Source organism: Miscanthus floridulus, chromosome 7 (genome assembly GCF_019320115.1).
Source record: "Miscanthus floridulus cultivar M001 chromosome 7, ASM1932011v1, whole genome shotgun sequence".
Lineage (NCBI taxonomy): Eukaryota > Viridiplantae > Streptophyta > Magnoliopsida > Poales > Poaceae > Miscanthus > Miscanthus floridulus.
In genome coordinates, this window is record NC_089586.1 from 90,109,148 (window position 1) to 90,133,186 (window position 24,039).

Consider the following 24,039-nt stretch of genomic DNA (forward strand, 5'->3'; position numbering starts at 1 on the left):
CTTTTTTTGGCTCTGGCTTATTTGTACGAAAACGTTTGGCAAAACAGCTTCTTCTAGTTGTAAAGAAGATGTCAAATGTCCAAAATACCCTTATATTTTTTTCTCTTTTTTTCTTTTTTCTCTTCATTTTTCTTTTCTTTTTCTTTCTTTTTTTCTTTTTCTTTCCTTCTCCGCGGTTGTCCTTATCCGAACGGCCACACTCCTTATCCTGTCAGGCTGTCACCCACTCCCTCCCTCCTCTCTCTCTCTCTCTCGGTCGGGCGTAGCAGGAGGCTGGCGGGGGAGCTCGAGGCCGGCGGTGGGGCGGAGCAGGGAGGGGCCGGCAGTGGGGCGGAGCTGGAGCTTGAGGCCGGCGGGGCGGAGCAGGGAGCCGGCGGTGGGGCGGAGCTCGAGGCCGGCCATGGATGCCGCCTCCGCTCGCGTAGTCAAGCTCCGCAATGGCCGTGGCCTCGGCACGCCACCGAGATCCAACATGGCCGCGGCCTCAGCACACCGCCGTGCTCTGCTTCGACTGCTGAGCTTCGGCCCGGCCGTGGGCTCCGCACGCGCCGCCGGTCGCCATGGCGTCCGCCGGCCACCACCCCCGCCGCCGCCTCCTCGCTGCTGCTGAGCTCGCAGGCTTGCCTGATGGTAAATGTTGTACTTTCTGTGAAATAGCAAGGGCACATGCATACTTTGGCTCGTGAGGTGGAGGAATGAGCCGGTATGAGCCACTATTTTTGGCTTCTCATCGGCGGAAGAACCTAGAGAGCGGAAAAGGTGGGGGCTTCTCCTGGCTTTTCCTCGTGAGCCATTTTGAGTTATAGCGTTTGGCAGGGCTTCACCATGAGCCGCTCAAGAAGCCGCTCGATGAGCCCTGCCAAAGGGGGGCTTAATGTTTTAGATTGGACTCGAAACAAGAAAAAGTTTTATGAGCGGCGAGACCTCTTTTTTGTGAAGGCAAAAGCGGCAAGACCTCTTGCCAGGTCGTATCCATTAAGGGACGAGGCTTGTCAGTTTAGCTCCGGTCTACCTAGAGATGGCAACGGACACAAACTAGCTAGGTTTCGCCAACTCAAACATATACTCATGAACATAAAATGTGCCCGTTAAAGAATTAATGACCTGTCATGAGTTTAATTTTATGCTCGAACCTATGCCCACTCAGGTCATGGGTACCCAACGGGTCGCTCATGCCCGCAACATCAAGCACACTATGTCACTACCAGTAAGCAGATAATAATAGTATAATACATATTAACAATTGTCATTAAGAAGCCAAAAAGATGGCCAGCTCCTCGAACGGAGCCACCGTCCACGTCGCCCGAAATTCCCACCACCGTCCGATCTGTCATCGTATGGCCAAGATTGCTTTTAGCCGCTTCCGTTGGAATCAGCTTCTTATAACTCTTCGTCGTCGCAGTTGCTCTGGCCAGCTTCTGCACCTTCTCGTCAGGACCCCAACCACTAAATATATACCTGGCTCCCGCTTCTCATTCCCTGGCTTCCTCCTCTCTCCCCATCGGTCTCTCTCTGTCCCGACGCACGGAGGGGCGACAACGGCACCGCCGGATGCGACTGCTGTGAGGCGGCGGGCGCCGCCCTCCTTCGCCTCCTCCTCCTCCTCCGTCCAACCTCGGCTGCCTCTCGCCTCCGTTTTCCCCTCCCCTTTCTCTCTCTCCTTTCCTTTTGATGGCGTGACAGACCAAACCCTAGCTGCGCCATCGATATCCTCGTATGGAGGTACGACATCCTCTATCTCTCTCTGACCCTTTCACTTTCCATGCTCGTGGAGGTTGGTCGTGATTGCAACGCGGCGGCGGCAGCGGCAGAGGGGAGGGACCTGGAGCTGCGCCATGGGGCCTACGGTCGGCGCCGGCGAGGACAAGACCATGTCAGGTGAGTGAGTCGATCGGCTCGCAAGGCTCTAGGAGGGGTCGTGTTGTTTGGTCCGCCCATTGTTCTTGGAGATACGCCGTCTCGTTTAGTTCTTGGGTTTAAAATCATCTTGCGCTGTTCATACTTGACATCTGTGGTGTGGAATTATGGAAATCGTTGTTGCTGCTCGAGCTGCGAATGCGTGTCTTTGAGGTTTTCCTACAAAGGTCCAGTTTAGTTTGCAAAAAATTTTGCAAAATTTTTCACATTTCCCGTCACATCGAATCTTTGGACGCATGCATGAAGCATTAAATATAAATAAAAAATAAAACTAATTACACAGTTTAGACGAAATCCACGAGACGAATCTTTTAAGCCTAATTAGACTATGATTGGACACTATTTGCCAAATAACAACGAAAACGCTACAGTAGCCATTTTGCAAAATTTTTTGCATCTAAACAAGGCCAAAGTTGGAATATTTCATGTTTTTTCCCTGTTTTTTTTTCCTACAAATTTGGATTGGCGATACGTATAACCCCTTCTATTTTAGGGAAACACAGTGATTTTTTTTGTTTGGTTTATTTATTTTCTTGCCCGCCCGTGATTCAGAGCAAAGTAGAACCGTTATTTTGTTCGGTTCTTTCAATCTGTGATTTTGTTTTATTCAAGCATTGGATGCTTTTAGAACACACCTTTTGAAGGTTAAAACTTAAAAACTGAGGTTTTCCACGATTTCAAGTTAGATTTTTACATAGTATTTTGGCGGTTGGCGTCTGATTGAATTATCTTTATTTACTTGATTTTTTTTTCTTCGGACTTATTTTTACATGATAAAATATTGGCATCTAGGAGTGGTAGTTTTACTATTTTGTTTTTTTCTCTGCTGTCTTGCCCTTCTGGCAGGATTTCAATGCAAATTTAGTTTTCCAGCTCGAAGACAAATACAAATGCCACCGCCACAAAGCCTCCTTTCTTCGAAAAACTGTGTTATGGAAGGGTAGCTGCCATTTTTTCCCCATGCGTTGCAAAACTTGCGGAATTTCGATTTACTATATGTGAACAAGTTACCTAGAATGTTAGTAATAATTTGGAGTGTGCGTTGGATTCTCCATACGGCACTACAGGATGAGATGAAACCATGATTTTTATTAACACTTCGCTAACTGAACGAATAGTGAGATATACTGCGGTGTAGCCCATGCTCTAACCAGTGCACTTTATATTTCAGAGCTCCGGGAAAAGCATCGTGTGGACCTGGAGAGACTAACAATTACATCAAGACCATTCAAGACATTGGCATTCTTTGTGTTAGCCATTGCTCAGAGTTTGGAAAGAACATGTTCATCTGTTCTGAAAAAAGGTTCTCGGTTAAAAATCGCAATGCTTTTGGTTGCTGCTACTTGGGTTCTGCTCTTGTTCACTGATGGCTTGCATGAAAAGGTACCGTCTTCTTTCAAATTAATTAGAACATCTGTATATCACAGGATATTTGAAGCAAAATATTATTGATGTGACCAATCTATAACAATGTAGATGAAATTCTCTTGAACAATATGGAAGCAAATTTGCTAAATGGCAGATAGTTTTAGGTCTTCCCTAAATATATATAGCAGCTTGGATAAACATGGTATGTTGTCATTGATGCAGCATCTACAGGAGCTACTTTGGTATGTCAGGTTTGGATTGTGGTGGATCATACTAGGGGTCGCTTCATCGATTGGATTACGTAATTACAAATAGTTTCAGATGTGGTGAAATTGTGCATTAGGAGTTTAATTAGTTGATTTAAATATAACAAGAGTTTCTGCTTACACTGTAATTATCTTGCAGGTTCTGGTTTGCACACTTTCATAATGTATTTAGGTCCCCATGTTGCCCTGTTTACTATCAAAGCGGTTCAGTGTGGTAGGGTTGATTTAAAAGGTGCTCCTTATGACACTATTCTCCTTAAAAGGAGCCCATCCTGGTTGGAGAAAGACTGTCTGCAGTTTGAACCCCTAATTTATCATGAAACAATTCCATTCAGCAAAATACTACAAGAAGTTTGTCTCGAAGCTGTTCTTTGGGGCATTGGAACTGCACTTGGAGAGCTTCCTCCATATTTCCTCTCAAGAGCAGGTTTTGTTCATACTGCTCTGCATACTAACTATAGCATAATTTACTTGATTATTACAGCTATTTCCTCTTGCTTGTCCACTTGATCCGTCTCTTCCACTTTGAGTCATTGCCTCATGCCCTCATCAGTTGTCCAAGGGCTGGTTAAAAAAATACAATTCTACCTCCTGCCTATTTTTTGATAATAATACCACCTTTCATTGAAGCATACTTGTGCTCGGATTTCCTGGCCAGAGTAGCAAACTAAAATTGTGTAATAGTCTTCTTGTTCTTCTTAGACAATGGAATAGAAATATCCCAGCCTCCACATTGTGAGATGCTTTAGGCGGGTCCTTATTAGAATAGGTGCAAAAGCAGTAAAAGGAAAACAAAATGCTTAATAACAGCGATCTACAGCCATTATAAACCAAGTCTGCTGGTTCTGTAACTAAAGAAACAAATATAAGATATGTGCAAGAGAATGCAGCATTTTTCATTGAATACTTTTTTTCCTTGTCTCCTTTTAGTTTTGTAGATATAAACAATACTTTTTTTCCTTCTCCTTTTAGTTTTGTAGATATAAACAATGATGTCTTCATATTGTTATACATGAAAATGAAAATGGTAACCATCTTATTAGCTTATATCACAGGCTAAGCCCCCCTTCTACTAAGAAATTGAAATCATTTATGATCCATGGGGCTTATATAGGTATCAAAGGAATAGTGAGCTTGTTTATATCAAAAAAGTTTTACAGCTCTGCTACCAGTAGGGTTATCTAGCTTACAAGTTAACCACAACAATCCATCATATAAAGTTAAATTTAGGATCAATGTGCCTTACAAGATTGTGCCATTGGTTAAAGGCATCAACTTCGATGATGCAGTAAGCCCGTTTTTTTTCTAAGTATGTGTTATGTTGCTGACTCCTTTTAAATAATGAACCACAGCTAGCATGTCAGGCCGCGTAATTGATGAGTTGGAAGATTTGGATGCTTCCATTTCAGAAGGTTTTCTATCATCAACTTTGCGCCAGGCCAAAAGATGGCTCATGTCTCATTCACAGCATTTAAGCTTCACTCTAATATTCCTACTTGCTTCGGTTAGTATCATTTTGTTGACATTTAAAATTTGTTTGTTCAAGTCATATTTTAGTATGTTGCATTTTTACCCTACTTGCTGACTTGCCTTGTAGCACCTTGTCAATTTAGACTGTAATAAGGTGAAGGCCCATTTAAATCGTTGAAGAAACTCACATTCACTCTTTTCTGACATTTGCATGACATATTATTGTTAGATCTTTTGAATTTTTGGTCTCACCGAAGTTTTATACTTATTGACATATTATTCCTTTCCTTATGAGATGTATGACATGGAGAAACTGTATAATTATTTTTTCTGTCAGGTGCCAAACCCTCTATTTGATCTTGCCGGTATGTTGTGTGGACAATTCAACATCCCTTTCTGGAAGTTTTTTCTAGCAACTTTGATTGGAAAGGCTATTGTTAAAGTTTGTATCCAGGTTCGTCAAACTTCTTGGTGCAATTCATATATTTGCATTTTGCTGTGAATTATAGTCATAGTATCATGCAGATTTCTTCTCATCTCCGTTAAGACAACTGACTGTCATTTACAAATCACTTATGTAGACCACGCCCAAGATTGTTGGGATAGGGATTATGGTGGTTTCAGATGACAGATTTGTCTGTACCTTCTTTGTCTTTGGGGAGGAAATATATAGTCCTCGTCATAATTTGTAAGTATTCTTCTATCTGCAGCATGGACTTCTTCCATTTTCATAGATAAGTGTTTCTAAATGCGTTCAGTATTGTATGATTTACCTTTAGTTACCAAGTGTTCTTCAATGTATAGCATGACCGAGTGATTATTGGTGCTGTAGCATAATTTTGATGCTCCTATGTATGAGACTGAAGTTTCTTTTCAAATTATATGTGTATGTGCGTGCTTGCTTTGCCCCTAATAGTTGTTTTCATGATATAGTGCCCGTTTTTATATGTATAATCTATTTATTTAGCATGATATGTCAAGCATAAATTTCATAATTATATCTTCAACACAATGATATTCATTAATAAATAGAACGTTTGAGACGGTGCTTATGTATAATTTACTTATCATGGATGTGTCAATAACAAATTCCTTAGTTTTTTTCAATACAACGAGCGTTATTAGTAAATAGAATATTTGAAGAGAACATTTGGAGTAGTGCTAATTCCCGGTGCTGTTTTTTTATACATGTTTTTTATGTGGACAGGTTGTGGTAAACCTCATTCCTTTGGAAACCAATGGAGCTACAGGCAATATATATAGGTGTGTGTAGCCTTGCTAAAGTATGTTCAGTTATTGTTGATTCTTAGATATCTATTGCACTCCTTTTGGGGTTTTTTATACTATACACATTACTATGGATCTTGCTTCTTGCCATGTGAAGAGAGCAGTTAAATGATAAATATCTGTTCCACTTAACTGTTGTTTCTAGAATTTTATGCCATCAATTTAGGTGTGCTTCCTAGATTTGTGTATCTATGATAAAAACAGGTCACCCTCCATGTGTACAGCCACATCATGGCTGTCAACTAAATTTTTTTTGTCCCATGTCAGGTTCATGTTGCTGTCATTTTTATCCAAAAGTTTGTCCATTGTTGTACATCTAACCCCCCCAATTTAGCTTCTTGCCATGTGAAGAGAGCAGTTAAATGATAAATATCTGTTCCACTTAACTGTTGTTTCTAGAATTTTATGCCATCAATTTAGGTGTGCTTCCCTAGATTTGTGTATCTATGATAAAAAACAGGTCACCCTCCATGTGTACAGCCACAACATGGTTGTCAACTAATTTTTTTTCTCCCATGTCAAGTTCATGTTGCTGTCATTTTTATCCAAAACTTTATCCATTGTTTGACATTTAGCCCTCCCAATTTATTTTCATACGATGTATTTGATTTCAAATTCTCCGGTGTGCCTATGACTGTCCATTCGAACTTAGGTCGATAACTATTCATATGTCAGCCACTATCTAAGTTTGATTGCAAGAAAGGGATAGAGTTAGCATGCTCACCCTATTTAAGTTCTTTTATGCTCTCAACAATTTAACTGTATCTTATCTGCTGCTAAGTCAGGGTCATTTCTGTGTGTACGTGATTGAAAAGGTCTTCTCTCCTTACTTTAGGTCCATGAATATTATCCGAAACGTACCATTCATTCTTTTCTTACTCGAGTATTAGAAGTAATGATCCATATAAATCGACATTAAGAGATAAGACAGTATGCATCCACAAATTAATATTCGTACACATAATTGTTTCAACTATTTTCATAAGACACTATTTTTTTTAACAGCATGTCAGCAAGAGTATTCAGATACTTTGTAGAACTTTCTCTAGAGTCAATTTGACTAAATATATTATCTTAGGTACCATTAGGTACCTTACATGGTTAGATCTATTTCTTTTGTATTGACCTTTCTCGAAATATAAAAGATGATGATAAGCTTCAAATCATGTATTTGTTTACTTTATGGAAATGGCAGAACAGAAGCCTATAGAACCCATCAATTTGAAACATGCTCATGCGCAGTTGGTCCAGTATTCAGTTTTATTAGTAGGAGTTCCTTTTTAATTATTCTCTGTATATTCATTAGTATGAGTTCTTTTTTTATTATTCTCTGTATATTCAGTGTGTTCCTTGGATTAGGATATAGAGCCCTAATTGGATTACGATATAGAACACTAATAAGGTTTCATATGGCCGTCCTTGCTTTTCAGGCAATGCGCCATAACATTTGTAGACCATTTTACAGATTTCACATAAAGGTACCGCTTTTTAATTTACCATTGTTACAGTTTCGTCGGCCTCATCGAACCATGCTTATGTGCAATTACAGTATTTCCCTTTACCCAACGATGCGTTATTGAGCAAAACTACAATATGATTCTTATTGAATAGTTTTTTTTTCTTGTGGGGATATTTTACAAACTATATTTTGGTAACCAGTATGCTTTATTTGTCTATTGCAACACAAGAGACCGACCGTGTAATGGAGATTAGAAACAAACAGGATCTTAGGAGGAGCCATTGATGTTCCAATTTTACAGCTTCCTTTTCCAACCTTGCCGATGCTACTGACAACTTCAGGGTTCCTTCCTGGTGCCTACTGTAGGATGTAAACTTCTTCCTTGTTTTTAAATTGGCATATTTATTGCAATATATTAGTTATGTGCTGTCCGATTCTGCCTATTGCATTTGTAAACTGTCTCCACCATACAACTAGATTACCCAAATACAGTTATTTCTTCAGTCAGTAATTTCTTTTTCCTCCAACCAGGTTACAGTAGTTACGAAGGTGGCGGCTTCACTGAAACATGTGCGGGATCATACATGTCAGATGACTCAGATTTCCCAAAGCGTCTCCAACATATATATCCACCAAGTTATACAGACCACAACAGCAAAAGGTAGTCCTGTATAGAGAAGTTCAAAACCGATTCCAGTCTTTGATTGTAATAGACAGGCCATCGTACTCTCATCTACCATTATTTAGCTACAACCGTCTCATGCAGTCCTAAACTTAAATGCCTATTTATCCAGATACTTTGACAAAGCGTCTTTGTAATATCCAGACCCACCCATGTCTACTACTATAGTACAACCTAGATCTGCACAACTCTACTGATACTTTATCTTCAGACTCTGTTCTCTTCTGATGTCATTCAAGTTTCTTATGTGTATATTAGGACTTTAATCTATTGTACTGCAAACCTATCCATATTATGTTAGACCTCAGTTCACCCAAATACCTCCGCGCGCCCTGCCACTAGTATACTCATATATGCATACCGCATAACACACTAAAAAAACATAAATGAGAAAATCACATTTCACCAACCATTCAACAGCCACCCACCTTAGTTTTTGTGAACAGACGACGATGCATATAAAGAGCTAATAATATTTCATGAGAATTTCAGTTATACACTAATGTGAAAAGTGCAAATGGAAACATGGGACCCTCGATATCTACTTCAAAGAAAGCTACGACATCTCGCTTTGATTGGAAGAAATTCACACTTATTTTAATTTTATTTGAACTTCACTTGAGTATAGGATGTGATACTATTAAGTGGGACTGAAATGTCATTACTTGAAGGTGTCCTAAGTGCTCAATGGATCACTAACAATATCGTAGACACCCTAGAATAGCAACCCTTTGCTAACTTTGCCTAGAGCCAGTGGCGGATCCACAGGGGGGGCTGCCGGGGCTACAGCCCCCCCTAGTGAGCCTAATCTCTTCATAAATCACTATTACATAGTGGCAAATCACCATTAATCTTTAGTGTTAGCCTTAGATCTTCATTGTTTAGCCCCCCCTTAATCACCATCCTAGATCTGCCACTGCCTAGAGCTGTTCGGACATGCTCTCACTTGGCTAGAATCCCGAGGGTCACAACAACATCGTAGCACCTGACAGAAATAGAAGCAACCAATCTTTAATTTGGGTTTGTTGTGTTGGATGGTTGCAAACAAACTATGCATTTTTATTTGCCTTTCATAATGGTGGAGACCGTTGCATGATGCGCTCACATACTTGTGTGTGGGTCCAAACGATTGTTTGTTGGCCGTGCCGGTCTGTCTGCCCACGTCTCTTGCGGCAAGTCAAGCTTATGCACTGTAGTCAGATGGATAGGTTGCTGCCTCGCTGGTTAGCATGTCTTGGAGCCTTCTACGACCTATGGTTCTAGCAACATTGAGCTAACAAGCGTTCAAGGCAAAAGAAACGGAGAAAAAGGTCCTACTACCTTTGATTTATTTTTCCTTTGTGTCAAGTGGTCTATCTTTTGTATTATCAGTCATTTTTCTTGATGAATATCAGATATGATGCACTCTTTTGAGTGCCTTAATTAAAAAAATCCTATATAATTTAGGACTTCAGCCCACTTCGTTGAAAACAAAAGGCTCACAAGGACTTGACGTTTCACTGGATTTGTGGGTGTGAATGGTTGAGGTTGCTCTTGAAATGCAAAATTCATGTGGACGATGTTTCGCCATGAGCTTCAAACCAGATTTTGGATATTTTTAGAACAATGAACTGCTATCCAGTCATTCGTGTTAGGAATAGTTTTTGGGCACGAGGGGGGCCAAAAAGAAATAAAATGAGATTATTTGTTCTAGCTGGAGTCGTCGGTTGGATGGTACATTATCCAACTTTTCAATTTTCTAAGATGGTGGAAACCTTACCGATGATAAGCAAACCTCATGACAAATTTTTTTTTTTGCTAAGGGTGTGTTTAGTTGGGGAGGTGAAAATTTTTGGGTGTCACATCGGATGTGTCGGAAAGATGTCGGGAGGGGTTTTTGGATACTAATAAAAAAACAAATTACAGAACCCATCAGGAAACTGCGAGACGAATCTAATGATACTAATTAATCGGTCATTAGCACATGTGGGTTACTGTAGCATTTAAGGCTTTTCATGGACTAGTTAGGCTTAAAAGATTCGTCTCGCGATTTTACCGAGAACTGTACAATTAATTTTTTTTTTCGTCTACATTTAGTACTCCATGCATGTGTCCAAATATGCTCTTTTACTGTAGGAGGCAAAAAAAAAATTTGGAAACTAAACAGGGCCTAAGTCAGGATGACTTGTGCTTCTGAAATTCTTTTTTTTTTAACGTAGCGCTTTCTGAAATTCTAATGAAATAATTTTGTTCCAAACAGGCAAAAACTAGCTTGCTCGGTGCGCAGTGAAAGAGCGAGCACAACGTTAGGAATTCAAACTGTACATACATGCTCAGCCTTCTAAAGCACCCAAATGCTGTGAATCTATACCACTGATGCTCAGCTCCTTTGCCATAAAAAAAGATCCTTCAACAAATTCCTAATGATATGCTCCTGAAGTTTTCCAAGTTGAGCTCGAAGTTGTGCCATTCCCATATTATCTCATTAACATGCATGGACCTTAAATCGATCCACGCTAGTGAATATATAGTACATGCTCAACTGATTGTTTTTTAGCTTGCAGTTACAAACACAACTATTACAAAAGACAAATCAGATATTCCATAATAGGCCCTGTATTTAATTATAATAGTTGCAAGCAGAAAAAGATAAAATGTATCAGTACATATGAAAATCGTGATTATATATTATGAAAGTACTTCTCTACAGGCGATATACTTGCTTCTCATAATAAGTTCAAGATATATATAATCACACGTGAGATCGAAGCTAGAAAAAAAATCCATGTTACACAAAAGTGACCATCATTCTGTCATTATATACACGATATTATGATGAAAACATGCAAAAAGAACTACTCACCAAGTCATCAGTCTCAAACTAAAGTGTTTTCCTCTCGGATAGAACGTATAAGAAGTTCCTCTGAAAATGTAATAGGCAGCATGCAAAAATATCCTAGTCCACAACGATCAATAGCCTTCATAGGCTCTGGCAATAAAAAATACAACAGAATATTGCCACTCGAGCTCAATCAACAAGAACACATTAAAAGTAAGACTTGAGGTACCCACATTTTCATAGTAAGATCAATCAACAAGAACATTTACAAAAATAAGACTTGAGGTACCCACATTTTCATGGTAAGATGAAATCACACGCTAGCAATAGATTCATCATTCCATTGCAGGTGTAATCAGCTCAGTATATACAAACAACCAGTCAGAGACTTCAAGTCCAAATGTCCAATCCACATCTTGCAAGCTCAATGGTTTGGCAAAAGAAGGAAAAGAGTTCTCAAAGACTTCAACATTTCACATTTAAGTATGAAGAACTGCTCTTTAGCAGGTGCTATCATCAGAAATTGTTCGGCTACATAGAACGACTGTGTTACATGTATATTAATGTTCAGCCCATGCTATCGTGCTTGATAAAGATACAAGTCTGGGTGTGCTATTGCACAGCCATCTGGGATTAAAAAAGGGGGTAGACCCAGTGCCGGAGGCTCCCACGAGTGGGGTCTGGGGAAGGGAAAAACCGAGGCAAGCTTTCCCCCCCGCAAAATCTACGGGGAGGCTGCTTCGAACCCACGATCGAGTGACTCAGTGAGACAGCTCTCATCACTGCACCAGGCCTGCCCTTCGCACAGCCATCTGGGATTAACTCCCAAAAAAATTGGGTGGATCCAACAAATAAGATTCAGATAAGAGCTCTCCTGGCCAAGGAACGTGAAAAAGAAATCTCCAGTCATGGTCCAGTATTATTGCCCAAATAAACTAGAAATAGCCGTCAGATATCCAACTAGCTGCAGAAATGGATGAGCACGTGATCACACATTAGTAGTGCAAAACTGTAATTAACATTCTGGGTTCAAAGTAAATAATTGTCTAGCATCAGACATCACTGTGTCCATTATAACATTTCCCAAGTCATGTTATTGGTTATGATAAAAGTTTGTATATCTCTGTCAAAAAAAAAGTTTATATATGCTAAAAACCGAATTTCTCCTACATTCAGTTCACGTACCTGCCCTAAGATGCCCTTTCCTGTGTGAGCTTCCACTACCAATCCAGCAGTCAGTCCTATCATTGCCAATGCCCCGTTGATCGCTTCTGCTTGACGGCGCCTCTGCAAAACAGACCACAGCGATTTGGATCAAATTTGAAGAGTAAGAAAACACAATGAAGCATCAATATAGAATATAGACAGAATGAAGGTAACTTTGCCAACTGGTGGCGCAAGACAATGAAAAGGGTGGAGAAAGAGCATAGAAGGGGAGTGAATTCTCTAATAATCTTGGGTGCTTCGATTATCTGAAAGCATAGAAATGCATGTCTTCGAGGGTCACCTTCGGTAACATCAATTATAAGGGAGTTCAAAGATGAGCATAGTCTCTGGTGCCTAGCCGGAGCTAAGAAGCTGCAGGGTTTAGAACTTGGTGGTAGAATCTAGTTTTCTTTGTAGCTTTGGTCGGGTCATGTTTTTTTTGGCTCAAGTTTTTCGTCTTTATTCTGATGCTCAAACCACCTCCCATAGTTGGTCCCATATGAGATAAGTGGGCTGTATGGGGACCATTTTCTTCTCTAATACAATGAAGTGCAGCTCTCCTGTGTTTTCCAAAAAAAATATAGAATATAGACTGATATTGGGACTCAGAGGGGAGTGCAGCAGATGAGTTTTCCAGGACAAACAGACACCCATTAATGGATGATGAAATAACTATTTGTTAACAGAAAATGGAAGTAATATATTAGTGAAATAATAAACATACATGTTTCTTGAATCACCAAAGGAATTTCAGCATCTCTTTTATAAATAATAATTTCCCCTGCAGGTAGAGTTTTTTTTAATTTAATAATACATGTCCATGTGAACATTACTGCAATGTACAGTCCACTAGGTAATATTAAGTTGAATATCCATTTGCAGTTAGGTTAGATGCCTCAACTGAAGAACATGCAATCAAGTTTTCACCCACAGAAAAAAAAAATAGAAATGGGGAACTTGCAGGACAACATGAACAGGGAAAAAACTAGTTCTGTTTCCAGTTATCTGAAACAGTGATTCATCACCAACTATTGGCCCAAACAAAAGATAGATGTTTTCCACTTTTCCTTATTATGAAGATTCATTCCTTTAGCATATATGGTTGATTTAATCTAAGGAATGATGCACTCCAATACAGCAACAATGCACCTTCAGCTTTTCTTTGGCCCTAATTTCTTGCATTTGTTTAGCAGCTAGGTGCTTAGCTTCCAGTGGATCAACCATCACAACATTCTCACCTGAGCTTCTTTTGCCTTGTGGTGCCTGATTTATTTGAAAAAACCAGTTTAGCTACCAAGAGAGAATGTATTTATATAGAATAAGAATGCAGCAACTGGCACTAAAGAAGGTATCCTGATTGGGATATAGGCCTAAGAAATTGAGCTTAAACTTCTAAAAAGAATATCAAAATCACATAAAGTTATGTTCAACAAACATTATTAATGCCATAGTCCTACCAATCCTAAAAAATAGATGGCCTACTCAAAAAGCCTGATGCATACATCTGCACTAGCAAAGGCCAGAACGTGGCTTCTCCGATATAATGTATGTCCCAATTGCTTGTATTGGATTGTCCATCTATGAGAGAAAAGACATATAACTCAGAGGTCAGTTAAGTTGTAATGTGTACTATTGATGTCACCAACCACAACCAGAATTAGCTATTATTAGTAAACTAAGTAAAAATCAACTGATATTAATTCAAAAGTACTGCTCTCCTGGCTGCTTGCAACCCCAAATGAGGAAGTTGAACTGCTTCACAGTTGCACAAAAAGTCGAAATGAATTTTTCCAAGAGTTTGTAACTGAAGAACAGGTTTTGAACTTGTAACTAGTAACTACTCTACATATGGTAGGAATGGAAACCAGATACACCAGAATGCGGAGTTCCAACCAAATATTCTTCAAACTTATAGCAGTTAAAGGTAAATTCACAAGATTGCAGAGAATAAAAACCAACACCAAATGGTTTTCGTGTTGGCTAGCTTCAGGAACAACAATGCAAAATTCTCGTCTTCTGACAAGAAAAATAATAGTAAACATCATCGAGCAACTTAATTTGAGATTTCGAGAAAGCTTTAATGAAGTGGCCAAGAGCAATACTGCTTCAATGGAGGCAGGGCAACAAGAAACAAGAACATACCTGGACAAGGACGGAGAAGAGGACACACGCTCGATCGTGAGGAAGTGGGAGGAGCCAGAAGAACAAGAGGCTGGAAGAGGAAGAATCGACGCCGAGAAGCAGAGACCGGTGGAGCACGCCATTCTTGCTGCTCCCCGCCTCCTACCCCCTCTCCTCCTCTTTTTCTACGGACGCCGGACACCGTCGTCTTCCATCCTCTAGTTTTTCGTTTTTCTTTCTTTCTTCCTTTCCCAAATCAGGTCGTCGTTATCCTCTTCCCTTACCGTTAGGTGGGCTTCTTCATGATCTTGGGCCGGCCCACGGCCCAAGCGGAAGACAGAGATCACCACACTGCTTGGTGGATGAACTGGCTCACGCCGCGGCCGCCATCACTAGCGTTAGCTTCTGCGTGTGGCCGTGGGCGCCTGCCTGCTCCCGGCATGACGACCGCCACCGCCATCGTCGCCGGGCATGGCCTCGCCCTGCGCCGGAGCCACCCCCTCCCTAACCCGCCAGGGCGAGCCACCACTTCGGTCTCCCTCCCCGCGCGCCCCGTCACTCCAGCCCGCTGCATGATTGTTCCGGCTAGCCCGTCGCCACGGTCGCGCCGGTGCCGCTCCATCTCCTCCGAGAGCTCCACCGCCGCATCCGCCGCGGCCGACATCACCGAAGAAGAAGTCAAGCCCGAGGATGAGGAGGACGAGGTGGACCCGCAGGCGGAGGTGTGCTACCTGGACCCCGACGCGGACCCGGAGTCGATCCGGGAGTGGGAGCTGGACTTCTGCTCGCGGCCGATCCTGGACGCGCGCGGCAAGAAGGTGTGGGAGCTCGTGGTCTGCGACGCCACGCTGTCGCTCCAGTTCACGCGCTACTTCCCCAACAACGCCATCAACAGCGTGACGCTCCGCGACGCGCTGGCGTCCGTGTCCGAGGCGCTGGGCGTGCCCATGCCCGACCGCGTCCGCTTCTTCCGGTCCCAGATGCAGACCATCATCACCCGCGCCTGCGGCGAGCTGGGCGTGAAGGCCGTGCCGAGCCGGCGGTGCGTGTCGCTGCTGCTGTGGCTGGGGGAGCGGTACGAGGTGGTGTACAGCCGACACCCGGGGTTCCAGGCCGGCACCCGCCCGCTGCTGGCGCTCGACAACCCGTTCCCCACCACGCTCCCCGAGAACCTCTTCGGCGACAAGTGGGCGTTCGTGCAGCTCCCGTTCTCCGGTCAGTAGTTCGATTTGCCACAGCGATTAACCTTGATTAAGCCATTGATGAGGCCTTTGTTGTGCAGCTGTGAGAGAGGAGGTGGAGTCACTGGGGAGGAGGTACGCATTCGGTGCGGGGTTGGATTTGGATCTGCTGGGGTTCGAGCTTGATGACAGCACGCTAGTCCCTGGTGTCGCCGTGGAATCATCTCGCGCCAAGCCTCTAGCCGGTAAGTTTGTACTGTACCAAATATTCAGCCAACGCCAATGCCACAATAGAAGAATGACAATGTGCTGTCTCGATCGGCGTATTGAAATTAACAAGCAGCCTGAAGCCCCAAAGAATTCAAAATGTGATTTTTTTTCATGGCTAATGCTTGATTGCGAATGCATCTATCTATATGTTCAGATTATGGGGCGTAGAAGTAGATGTTTTTTTTGTTGGTAAAAAAACTAAATTCTTATTAAATAGTACTTGCGTATCAGCTGATCACTTTGATCTCTATGAACTATGATCTCATTGAAATTGGCCGGTATTGACTTTCTCTCAACTTAACTTTTTTGGTGCAAAATGATCGGTGCATATATACAACTCAATAAAGATTGATTATTGTGCACCTAGGCAAGTTTTGGCATGTCATATGAGATGATCTCACATGGTTATGGACTAGAAGAAATGACAACCGGATATGCATTTGGTGTTGGACAAGTTACAGTACTTGAACTGCATACTGTAAAGCTGAATTGAAGAGCTAGCTTCCATGTTCGTGGAGTCATGACTCATCATCAGAAACCAACGGTATCATCTTTGTGTTTTCTATCTCTTTCCATTTCAGCGTGGATGAACGGTCTGGAGATCAGCGCGATGGAGGTGGACACAGGCAGGGCGAGCCTGATCCTGTCGGCGGGGGTCTCGACGCGGTACATCTACTCTGGGTACCAGAAGACCCCCGCGGCGACGCAGGAGGCGGAGGCCTGGGAGGCGGCCAAGAAGGCCAGCGGCGGCCTCCACTTCCTGGCCATCCAGGAGAACCTCAACTCCGACGGCTGCGTGGGATTCTGGCTCCTGCTGGACCTGCCCCCGCCTCCTGTATGATGGTTGATGGATGATCCAGCCGGACGCTAGTTTCTTTCTATCGTGGATTTCGTCTTTGGAAATCACCGTAGCATCGATGTCTAGTGCTGATAGTAAATTATTTTTGGAAATCGGTATACAGAAATTCAGAGAGGAAAGTATAAAGGTATGTTTGAACAGCCTTGCAGTGCAGGTCGCAACGATTTGTTTTTGTTTTGTTGATTAATTCCGCTGATGGCCCAATGGTACCATCGGCCCGAGCTCTAGGCGGCCGCCTTCCTCCGTCGCAGGCCAGCCCGTCCCGCCCAGCGGCGTGGCGGCCCAGTGTATCGTCGGCCCTAGTTTTTTCGCGACGATCTCTCACTATTGGCCCCTGCAGCATACACTGGGCGTGAGCCATACAGTGAGTAATTTTCTAAACCAAGAGTAGATGGATAATTAACGATATTTGAACTGGTTAGGTGCAAAAGTCCACAAGAAAAATGTAAGGGGACATGATCCTTTTGGCCTCAACCAATCAACATTAGTTGAAATTTATATAATACAAAAAAAAAGAAATCAACTTTTTCGCTTTTCCTTTCTAAACGTCAACTAATGTTGACTAGAGAGAGTATTTATCTTTATCTTAGTAAATGATAGTTTAAAGAAAACTATCATATCCACTCTCGAGGTTTGAAATTATACAACACCAGTAAAGAAGATTCTACTATGATTACAGTACCATATATCCTAGAACAAAGAGTCCTCAAATATAAAATAACAAAAACAAAAAGCAGATTGTTTTCTATGCGGATGAAGAAACATAGTATAATATTTAAACAGAAAAGTCTACGCAAAACACACTACTACACAAAAAAATTATGTGTGGTGTTTGGCTTTTGCCCTCCGAGACGGCTGGGCTGGTTGCCCGCCTCCGTTATTCGGTAGCCGAGCAGCCGGGCCAACGACCGCCTTGGTTGATAATTAATGGAGGCGGCACTACAAAAAAATATCCTTATACATGACGATTTACTTTTGTCACAGACAAGCGAAAATGCTGACGATCGCGAAAAACGTCATGTATCCCGCGTCATACATTTGTTGGACCGAATTGAGTCGTTACAAATTAGCATTTGTGTTCATCATGGATTAGGTGTCCATCTCCTATAACCAGCCCAGATCTAAACCATAGTGATGAAAAAGAACATTAGAAATTAGTGCCAAATCATCACAGCATTAACGATACAATCAACATTAACCTTGTCACACATTAAGACACTCATGAAACACATAAAGTGGAACAAAGCTCATTGCTCATCATTTTCATTGAAACCATCAACATCTGTACTTGTATAATTTTTCACAGGAAATACTAAGACAATTACCAAGCTACACTCAAATACCTAAGAACTAAGATGTTGGCTTGTACAGCACACAACTCGTATGATTTGCTCGCACAACAAAATCTTTCGTCACTAACGAAAATAGCCACCACATGAGCACCTAGATCCTCTTGCCGGAATTCAGAGATAGCATCATCAAACATCTGCAAAGAAAACACAGTTAGTCTTCTAGGTACAGGACAAACATAATGCATAGTGTTGCATCAGAAAGCGCTAAACTTAGCAGATCAGTTCATTAACAGAATAGAAGTACAATCAGCAGTACTGTAAATTACAAATTCAGGTGATGATGTGTAAATTGGAGAGCACAAGTAAATGCTCAAGTGAAAGTGATACAGTTAAACCGTGAAGATACATGAAGTCCAATGACAAAGGTTATGCAAATTGCATTTCCAAAAAGGGAATATACATAAGAAAACAAAATCAACACAGACTAATATTTCTTAAAAGCAGAGGAGAGATTCATCTAAAAAATATGCAGCATCATGAGCTTTGGTGCCTGAGTAGTGAGTACTGGCATCTATGGTGTATTTGACTTCAGTCACAATCAGGCAAGCAGCTAGGCAAGGTTATATATATGGCCATGTTCACTTTTCTTATAATATGTTTTTTTCAGCTTGTTTTTTCAGACGGAACCGTATTTTTCTCTCACAACAAATCAGCCGGAACAGTGTTTCGGTTTGTTTTTTTTTCCAGCAAAGCGAACGGGGCCTATATACCGCTTTAGCCTTTCATAGTACTTGCTAAACAGTCCACTTTGTGTGGGCGCAATAAGATGGGTGTTTGCTGACAGATCACTATTAATTATATCTTGCAAACGTTGTGTGTGGCCTATTCTTCTGAGATAGTTGAAGAATTTCATATTTCATATGTATTTGAAAAATACAGCAGAGAAAATAGCATGAAACAAATAATGCCAGATAGCCAGAACCACTGCAAATTGAAATATAGGAAATCAGTGTGATGAATACAATACCTCTATTGCTTGATCAGATGATTCAAAGGAGTCATTACTCACAAAACCAAAGCTTCTAGAATTGATCTCACATTATCTTTGACAAAAGAAAAAAAAAGATCAATAAATTACTGTAGGTGACAACTATGCTAAAATCACAAAATAACAGACATTGCATACAGATGAGGTGTTACCCCTAAAACCATCAATTTTATAATAGATGTGACAGAACCGTCCAATTTATACAAGATCAAGTATGGTTGTCCCCGCTAACACGTTGGCACACGCATACTTTCACTTATACAAACCCGGTAGTCTGCCGAGTGTCACGAAGGACCTCGGTAAATCAACATCACAACCAACATCGCGTGATTAAGCAAATACACCTCACATACACAGGGTTGCAGCGGAAATAATATTACAAATGAGTTCACAAATAAAAGTACCAGTTTGGGTTTCAAAACCGCTTAGTGAAAACAACATAGCTTTCAAATGATTACATTAATATAAGTTCCAAATATATTGCTAGCATAAGTGACATCATCCGACAAAAGCATATAGATGAGAAGTAAGTATAGAATCACCGAGCCCACCGACGGTTAGCCACCATCATCAACAGGTCGAGAACTTCACCTGCAACAAGGTGGGATAAACCCTGAGTACTCGAATGTACTCAGCCAGACTTACCCGTCTTAAACCAAAATAAAGCGACACCAAGGATTATGCAGGGCTTTCTTTAGTGGGCTAGCTGACTCGTTTGCGAAAAGCATAAGCTATCATGAAGAAACCATTTTAAGCACTTTGCATCATCTTTATTATGACCTATCCATCTAGGTAAGCACTTGTACTATAGCAATCACTTGATTAACCAATAACATCCAGTTACCAACTTAGATTTAGCATATCCCATATCATCCAGATAACCATTCTTGTTCCATAATAATTACTACGATGCCGTAACTCGAGTCAAGTGCTCACTATCTAGGAGTGATGGCTATTCGAATCGATTCCTAACCAGCTGGTGATTTATTCCTTACACAAACCTCACTCACCCGCTAAAGTGAGGTATCGGTCACCGAGTCAACTATCCAGGAATCTCGAGTTTGCTAGGAACCACATGTACCCGGGGGCCGACCGACTGCCCTTTGGTCTTATCATCGCGCCCCTGTGTCCTACCACACCTGCTCCGGTACAGTGCGCTGCAGGCAATCTACTTGGCCCGAATAATCTCCCAGCTTCGCGGTCGAATGGTACTTTCTTCGGCCAGTTAAATGTAAGGCATGCGTTCAACATGACAAGAGGGACGAGCAACGGTTGGTCCTTAATCGACACAGACGGAAACTAACAGCACCCCAGAACCCTGTCTGGTTGCCTCCAACTTTTTTTTCCGTTCGGTCTCCAATTATCCATCACACATGGTTAATTTCAGGATATCATTCTTTCCATAGCTAAACTCTTCCAGTAACCACCTATAATGTAGGTGACCGGATATCACCGATCGCTACCGGTCTAGGCAAGGCTAAGCAGTTATTCGATCCCAACCTAACAGGGTAATAAGGTAATAAGGTAGGCAAGGATAGTAATAAATGCATCAACGGTTTCAATCAACTCCTACAACTTAATGCAACAATATATAACTCATATATAGAAAGAATTGCTTTTATAAAGTAGGAGACTTAGAATGCTCTGGGGCTTGCCTGGGATCCAACACAAGTCAGTTACGTTAGCTTGCACCATCATGGTGACATCTTCGGTCCTAGCACTTGCTTAGTCCTTCCATCTTCGGGATAGATCCTCCATACATCGTCTTCGGGTTCGGCTCCAACATCATGTTCTTCATGTGGTTCATCTAGCGCACCTAGATGAGATGCAAGATGCATGTGTATGAATGTGATGAATGGTAACACAAGATGCATCACATAAGCATTCAAGACAAACCAGTTATTCACGGCAATCATAGAGTCAAGGCTGCAAACAGCAGCAGCTAATTTTACTCATAACGGGAGTTGTACTAATCCAAAAGACATGCAACAAGACAATCTGGAAAGCTTATGGAATTTTCTACAATTCATCCTTAATCCTCTTAGCACGATTCTCAAGTGAACTAAGTCAATTATACCCATTTACAGAAACTGGTCCACAATTGACAGAAAGCAGCCATTTCTGAAACCCAACTTTAAACAGGCATAACTCACAAACCACAAGGCCAAATACCACCAAATTTTAACAGAAGCTATATACATGAATTATCTACAACTTTGTTATTCTCATATTAAGATGATTTTACAGTTAGAAGGGTCAACTAATGCAATAATTGCATCTCTGTCCAAAACATAGACAGTAAATGACATGCCACTTTAAACAGCTATAAATTGAGTTATACATGTCCAATAAATGTGGTTCTAGACTTTTTAGAAAGCTTAGCAAATTATAAACAACTTTATTGTAAACACCTAAAGCTAATTCTACTACTAAGAAGGCCCCACAATAAGAACAAGGAAACCCTCTCTGGTTTTGAGCAGAAACAGCCACAGAGATTTAAGCAAGTATAACTCAAGATCTACTTAGCCAAAAATCATGATATTTAACTTTTTGGAAATCTTAAGAAAAGTACCACAACTCATGTATTTTCACCAAGTCATGATTCATAACTTAACTAAGCCAATTAATTCAAACATGCAGAACTGTTCAGAGTAGAAGCAAAGCAATACATGGCATTTGTTATTTTTATAACTCTTAAACTATAAATCCTAAACTCCTGAAATTTTTACCAGACAACAACAATCACCTTAGTATCACTCCACAAAATTTTCACATTTATTTGAGCATAAAAACTGCAGTTATGAAAAAGACAAGACATGGCAAGTAACAGGAACCTAGCTGAGTAGATCTATTTTTTCAGCAAAATATTTAAACTAAACCATGCCCTATTATAGATCTAGAGCATATAGAATTTCACAAGGATTCCAAAAAGTCCTCATTTACTAGTTTACGATTTTTCTACAAATTACTACGAATTTTCAAAGTGGAGCATTCAAATCTGCCAAAAATCAAAAGAAAAGGAATCTAAATCTTGCATCTGGGACCCTACGGAAAATATAAATCAAACGTCAGCGAAGAGGTCCTTCAGGCACTATTCATATGTGTGTAAGGATTGCAGATACACCCTTTCCATTTGTCGAATTTCTGTACGAAGTCCTTGACGTGGATTTGGAGCAGAGGATGCGCAGGAGCTCGTTGTTGCCGGCCGGAGAAGGCACGCCGGCGGCGATGGAGTGGCGTGGAGTGTCCAGGGGAGTCGTGCGCACCCATCTAGCTGCTCATCCCGGCCGGAGACGGTCCAAGGCGGCCCGGCCACGCGGACAGGCGGCGCTGCTCATGGCTGCTCCGTCGGCGGAACCAGCCGGCGGCAGACAAGACTAAGAAAGGGAAGTCGTGGTGCGGTAGGGTTCAGGAAGGTTCAAGGAGGGTTCGGTGGTGGCGGCGGGCTACACGTTGAGCTGCAGTGAAGGAACGAGCGGTGGCCACGGAGCTTCCATGGCGGCCATGGCGCTGGCAGGAAGCGAGGCAGAGAAGAGAGGGAGAGGGAGAATGGAGAGGGCAGGGGCAGGCTCGGGCTCTTTACATCGCGAGCGTGGGCGAGGTGGCGGCCATGCAAGCAGCGAGAGCGAGCGAGCGCAACACGCGGATGGCAGCTCCTATGCACGGTGTCGGCACTGTTGCAGCTACGAATTCAAATTTCCAATACTACCTCGAACGTACCCCTGAAACTCATACTTCGTGCCTCCGTAGCTCCTAAACCACGACGAGTTAGCAAAAACTCTATTAATAAAAGTTGTAGATCTACATACCAGCTCCAACTTTTATTAAAGCTTCAAAGTCTAATTAGGCCTAGTTAGAGAGATAGAAGGACCTAAAGTGCGGTACACGAAACTGAAAATTTAGGTTCTATCCATTAGGGACTTAGCCAAATTTTTTAGCTCCAAAACAGCCATGGATTTCCAACTTGAGGGCTTGGTTTGACTTACTTCAAAGCTGATCTAGCTCTTGACCATTAAACAAAGTTTGTTCTACTCTACTCAAGCTTCAACTTTGATTTAAGGTGCAACTCTATGCAAGCACTATAAGTGATTGGTCAACACAGGTCAAATTAGCATCACGGTAAAGCTTAAATCCAAGTTTTAGACCGATGGATGTATTTTCTTGTCCTCCGCTCAACACGAACCCTTCATGACTTTTGTTGTAGAGTTCATCTAGAGTCATTTGGGCATGGTTGCAAGATTTGGTTGACGATCAAGAATTCCATTCACTTTATAAAATAATTCAAGCAAGGACATAACTTGTCATTTCTTGTGACTTCTGGATTCCAAACTTCACGAAACTTTTTCATGGATCAATATAGAGGGATATTGATGTGAGACACATGAAACAAGTACACCCAACATTTCCCAAGCATACTTTTTAGAAAAGGGCAGCAGGTAAGCAATGGTGAATGGTCCAAGTTTAAGTGGTGGCTCATTTTCATATGTTTGACCTAACATCTCCATCACCACTTAACATGCCATGTTTGAGCTTAAACCCATTGCTTAACTGGTGACAAACACCTGGGGTGTTACAGCCCTCCCCCCTTAAAGGAATCGCGTCCCGAGATTCGGTGCAAAAGACTTTTAAGGGAAGAGAAACATGTCAACCAGTTTCCAACATCAGTGATAGCTTTAGGCTACATAGCTTCAAGCATAAGAGAGGCTAATTTGGTCAAGACACTTTCTGATACTTGTCCTTTGTAGTAAGTTTTGTCTGAAGAAATTCCCTTCGTTGGCCTTCATGAAGTATTGTT

At 41.7% G+C, this 24,039-nt stretch overlaps 3 protein-coding genes across 7 annotated transcripts; 2 read left to right on the forward strand and 1 right to left on the reverse strand.

Moving 5' to 3' along the window:
• The first annotated feature begins 1,487 nt into the window (after positions 1–1,487).
• LOC136463775 (vacuole membrane protein KMS1-like) lies at positions 1,488–8,659 on the forward strand. Of its 4 annotated transcripts, XR_010761082.1 has the most exons (11): positions 1,488–1,878; positions 3,089–3,300; positions 3,508–3,586; positions 3,691–3,978; positions 4,904–5,055; positions 5,359–5,475; positions 5,603–5,709; positions 6,229–6,284; positions 7,739–7,786; positions 7,997–8,136; positions 8,299–8,659. XR_010761082.1 is itself a non-coding variant. In XM_066462755.1 (9 exons), the coding sequence occupies exons 1-8, from the start codon at positions 1,836–1,838 to the stop codon at positions 6,236–6,238; spliced, it is 1,008 nt and encodes a 335-aa protein (XP_066318852.1). In that variant the 5' UTR covers positions 1,488–1,835; the 3' UTR covers positions 6,239–6,284; positions 8,299–8,659. The 4 variants fall into 4 exon arrangements, 1 of the variants encoding a protein (XP_066318852.1); XR_010761084.1 differs by lacking the exon at positions 7,997–8,136; XR_010761083.1 differs by lacking the exon at positions 7,739–7,786.
• Positions 8,660–11,745: 3,086 nt separating this feature from the next.
• LOC136467278 (uncharacterized) lies at positions 11,746–14,843 on the reverse strand. 2 transcript variants are annotated; one of them, XM_066465917.1, is made up of 5 exons: positions 14,616–14,843; positions 13,956–14,051; positions 13,712–13,736; positions 12,453–12,554; positions 11,746–12,231 (listed from the first exon to the last, which is right to left on the reverse strand). In XM_066465917.1, the coding sequence occupies exons 1-5, from the start codon at positions 14,735–14,737 to the stop codon at positions 12,187–12,189; spliced, it is 390 nt and encodes a 129-aa protein (XP_066322014.1). In that variant the 5' UTR covers positions 14,738–14,843; the 3' UTR covers positions 11,746–12,186. The 2 variants fall into 2 exon arrangements, with proteins under 2 accessions (XP_066322014.1, XP_066322013.1); XM_066465916.1 differs by having other exon boundaries at positions 13,623–13,736; positions 13,976–14,051; positions 14,616–14,832.
• A 103-nt stretch (positions 14,844–14,946) lies between these two features.
• On the forward strand, positions 14,947–17,044 carry LOC136467277 (protein TAB2 homolog, chloroplastic-like). The gene is made up of 3 exons (XM_066465915.1): positions 14,947–15,809; positions 15,877–16,020; positions 16,627–17,044. Exons 1-3 carry the CDS (start codon positions 14,957–14,959, stop codon positions 16,884–16,886), a joined length of 1,257 nt encoding a protein of 418 aa, XP_066322012.1. The 5' UTR covers positions 14,947–14,956; the 3' UTR covers positions 16,887–17,044.
• Positions 17,045–24,039: the final 6,995 nt, after the last annotated feature.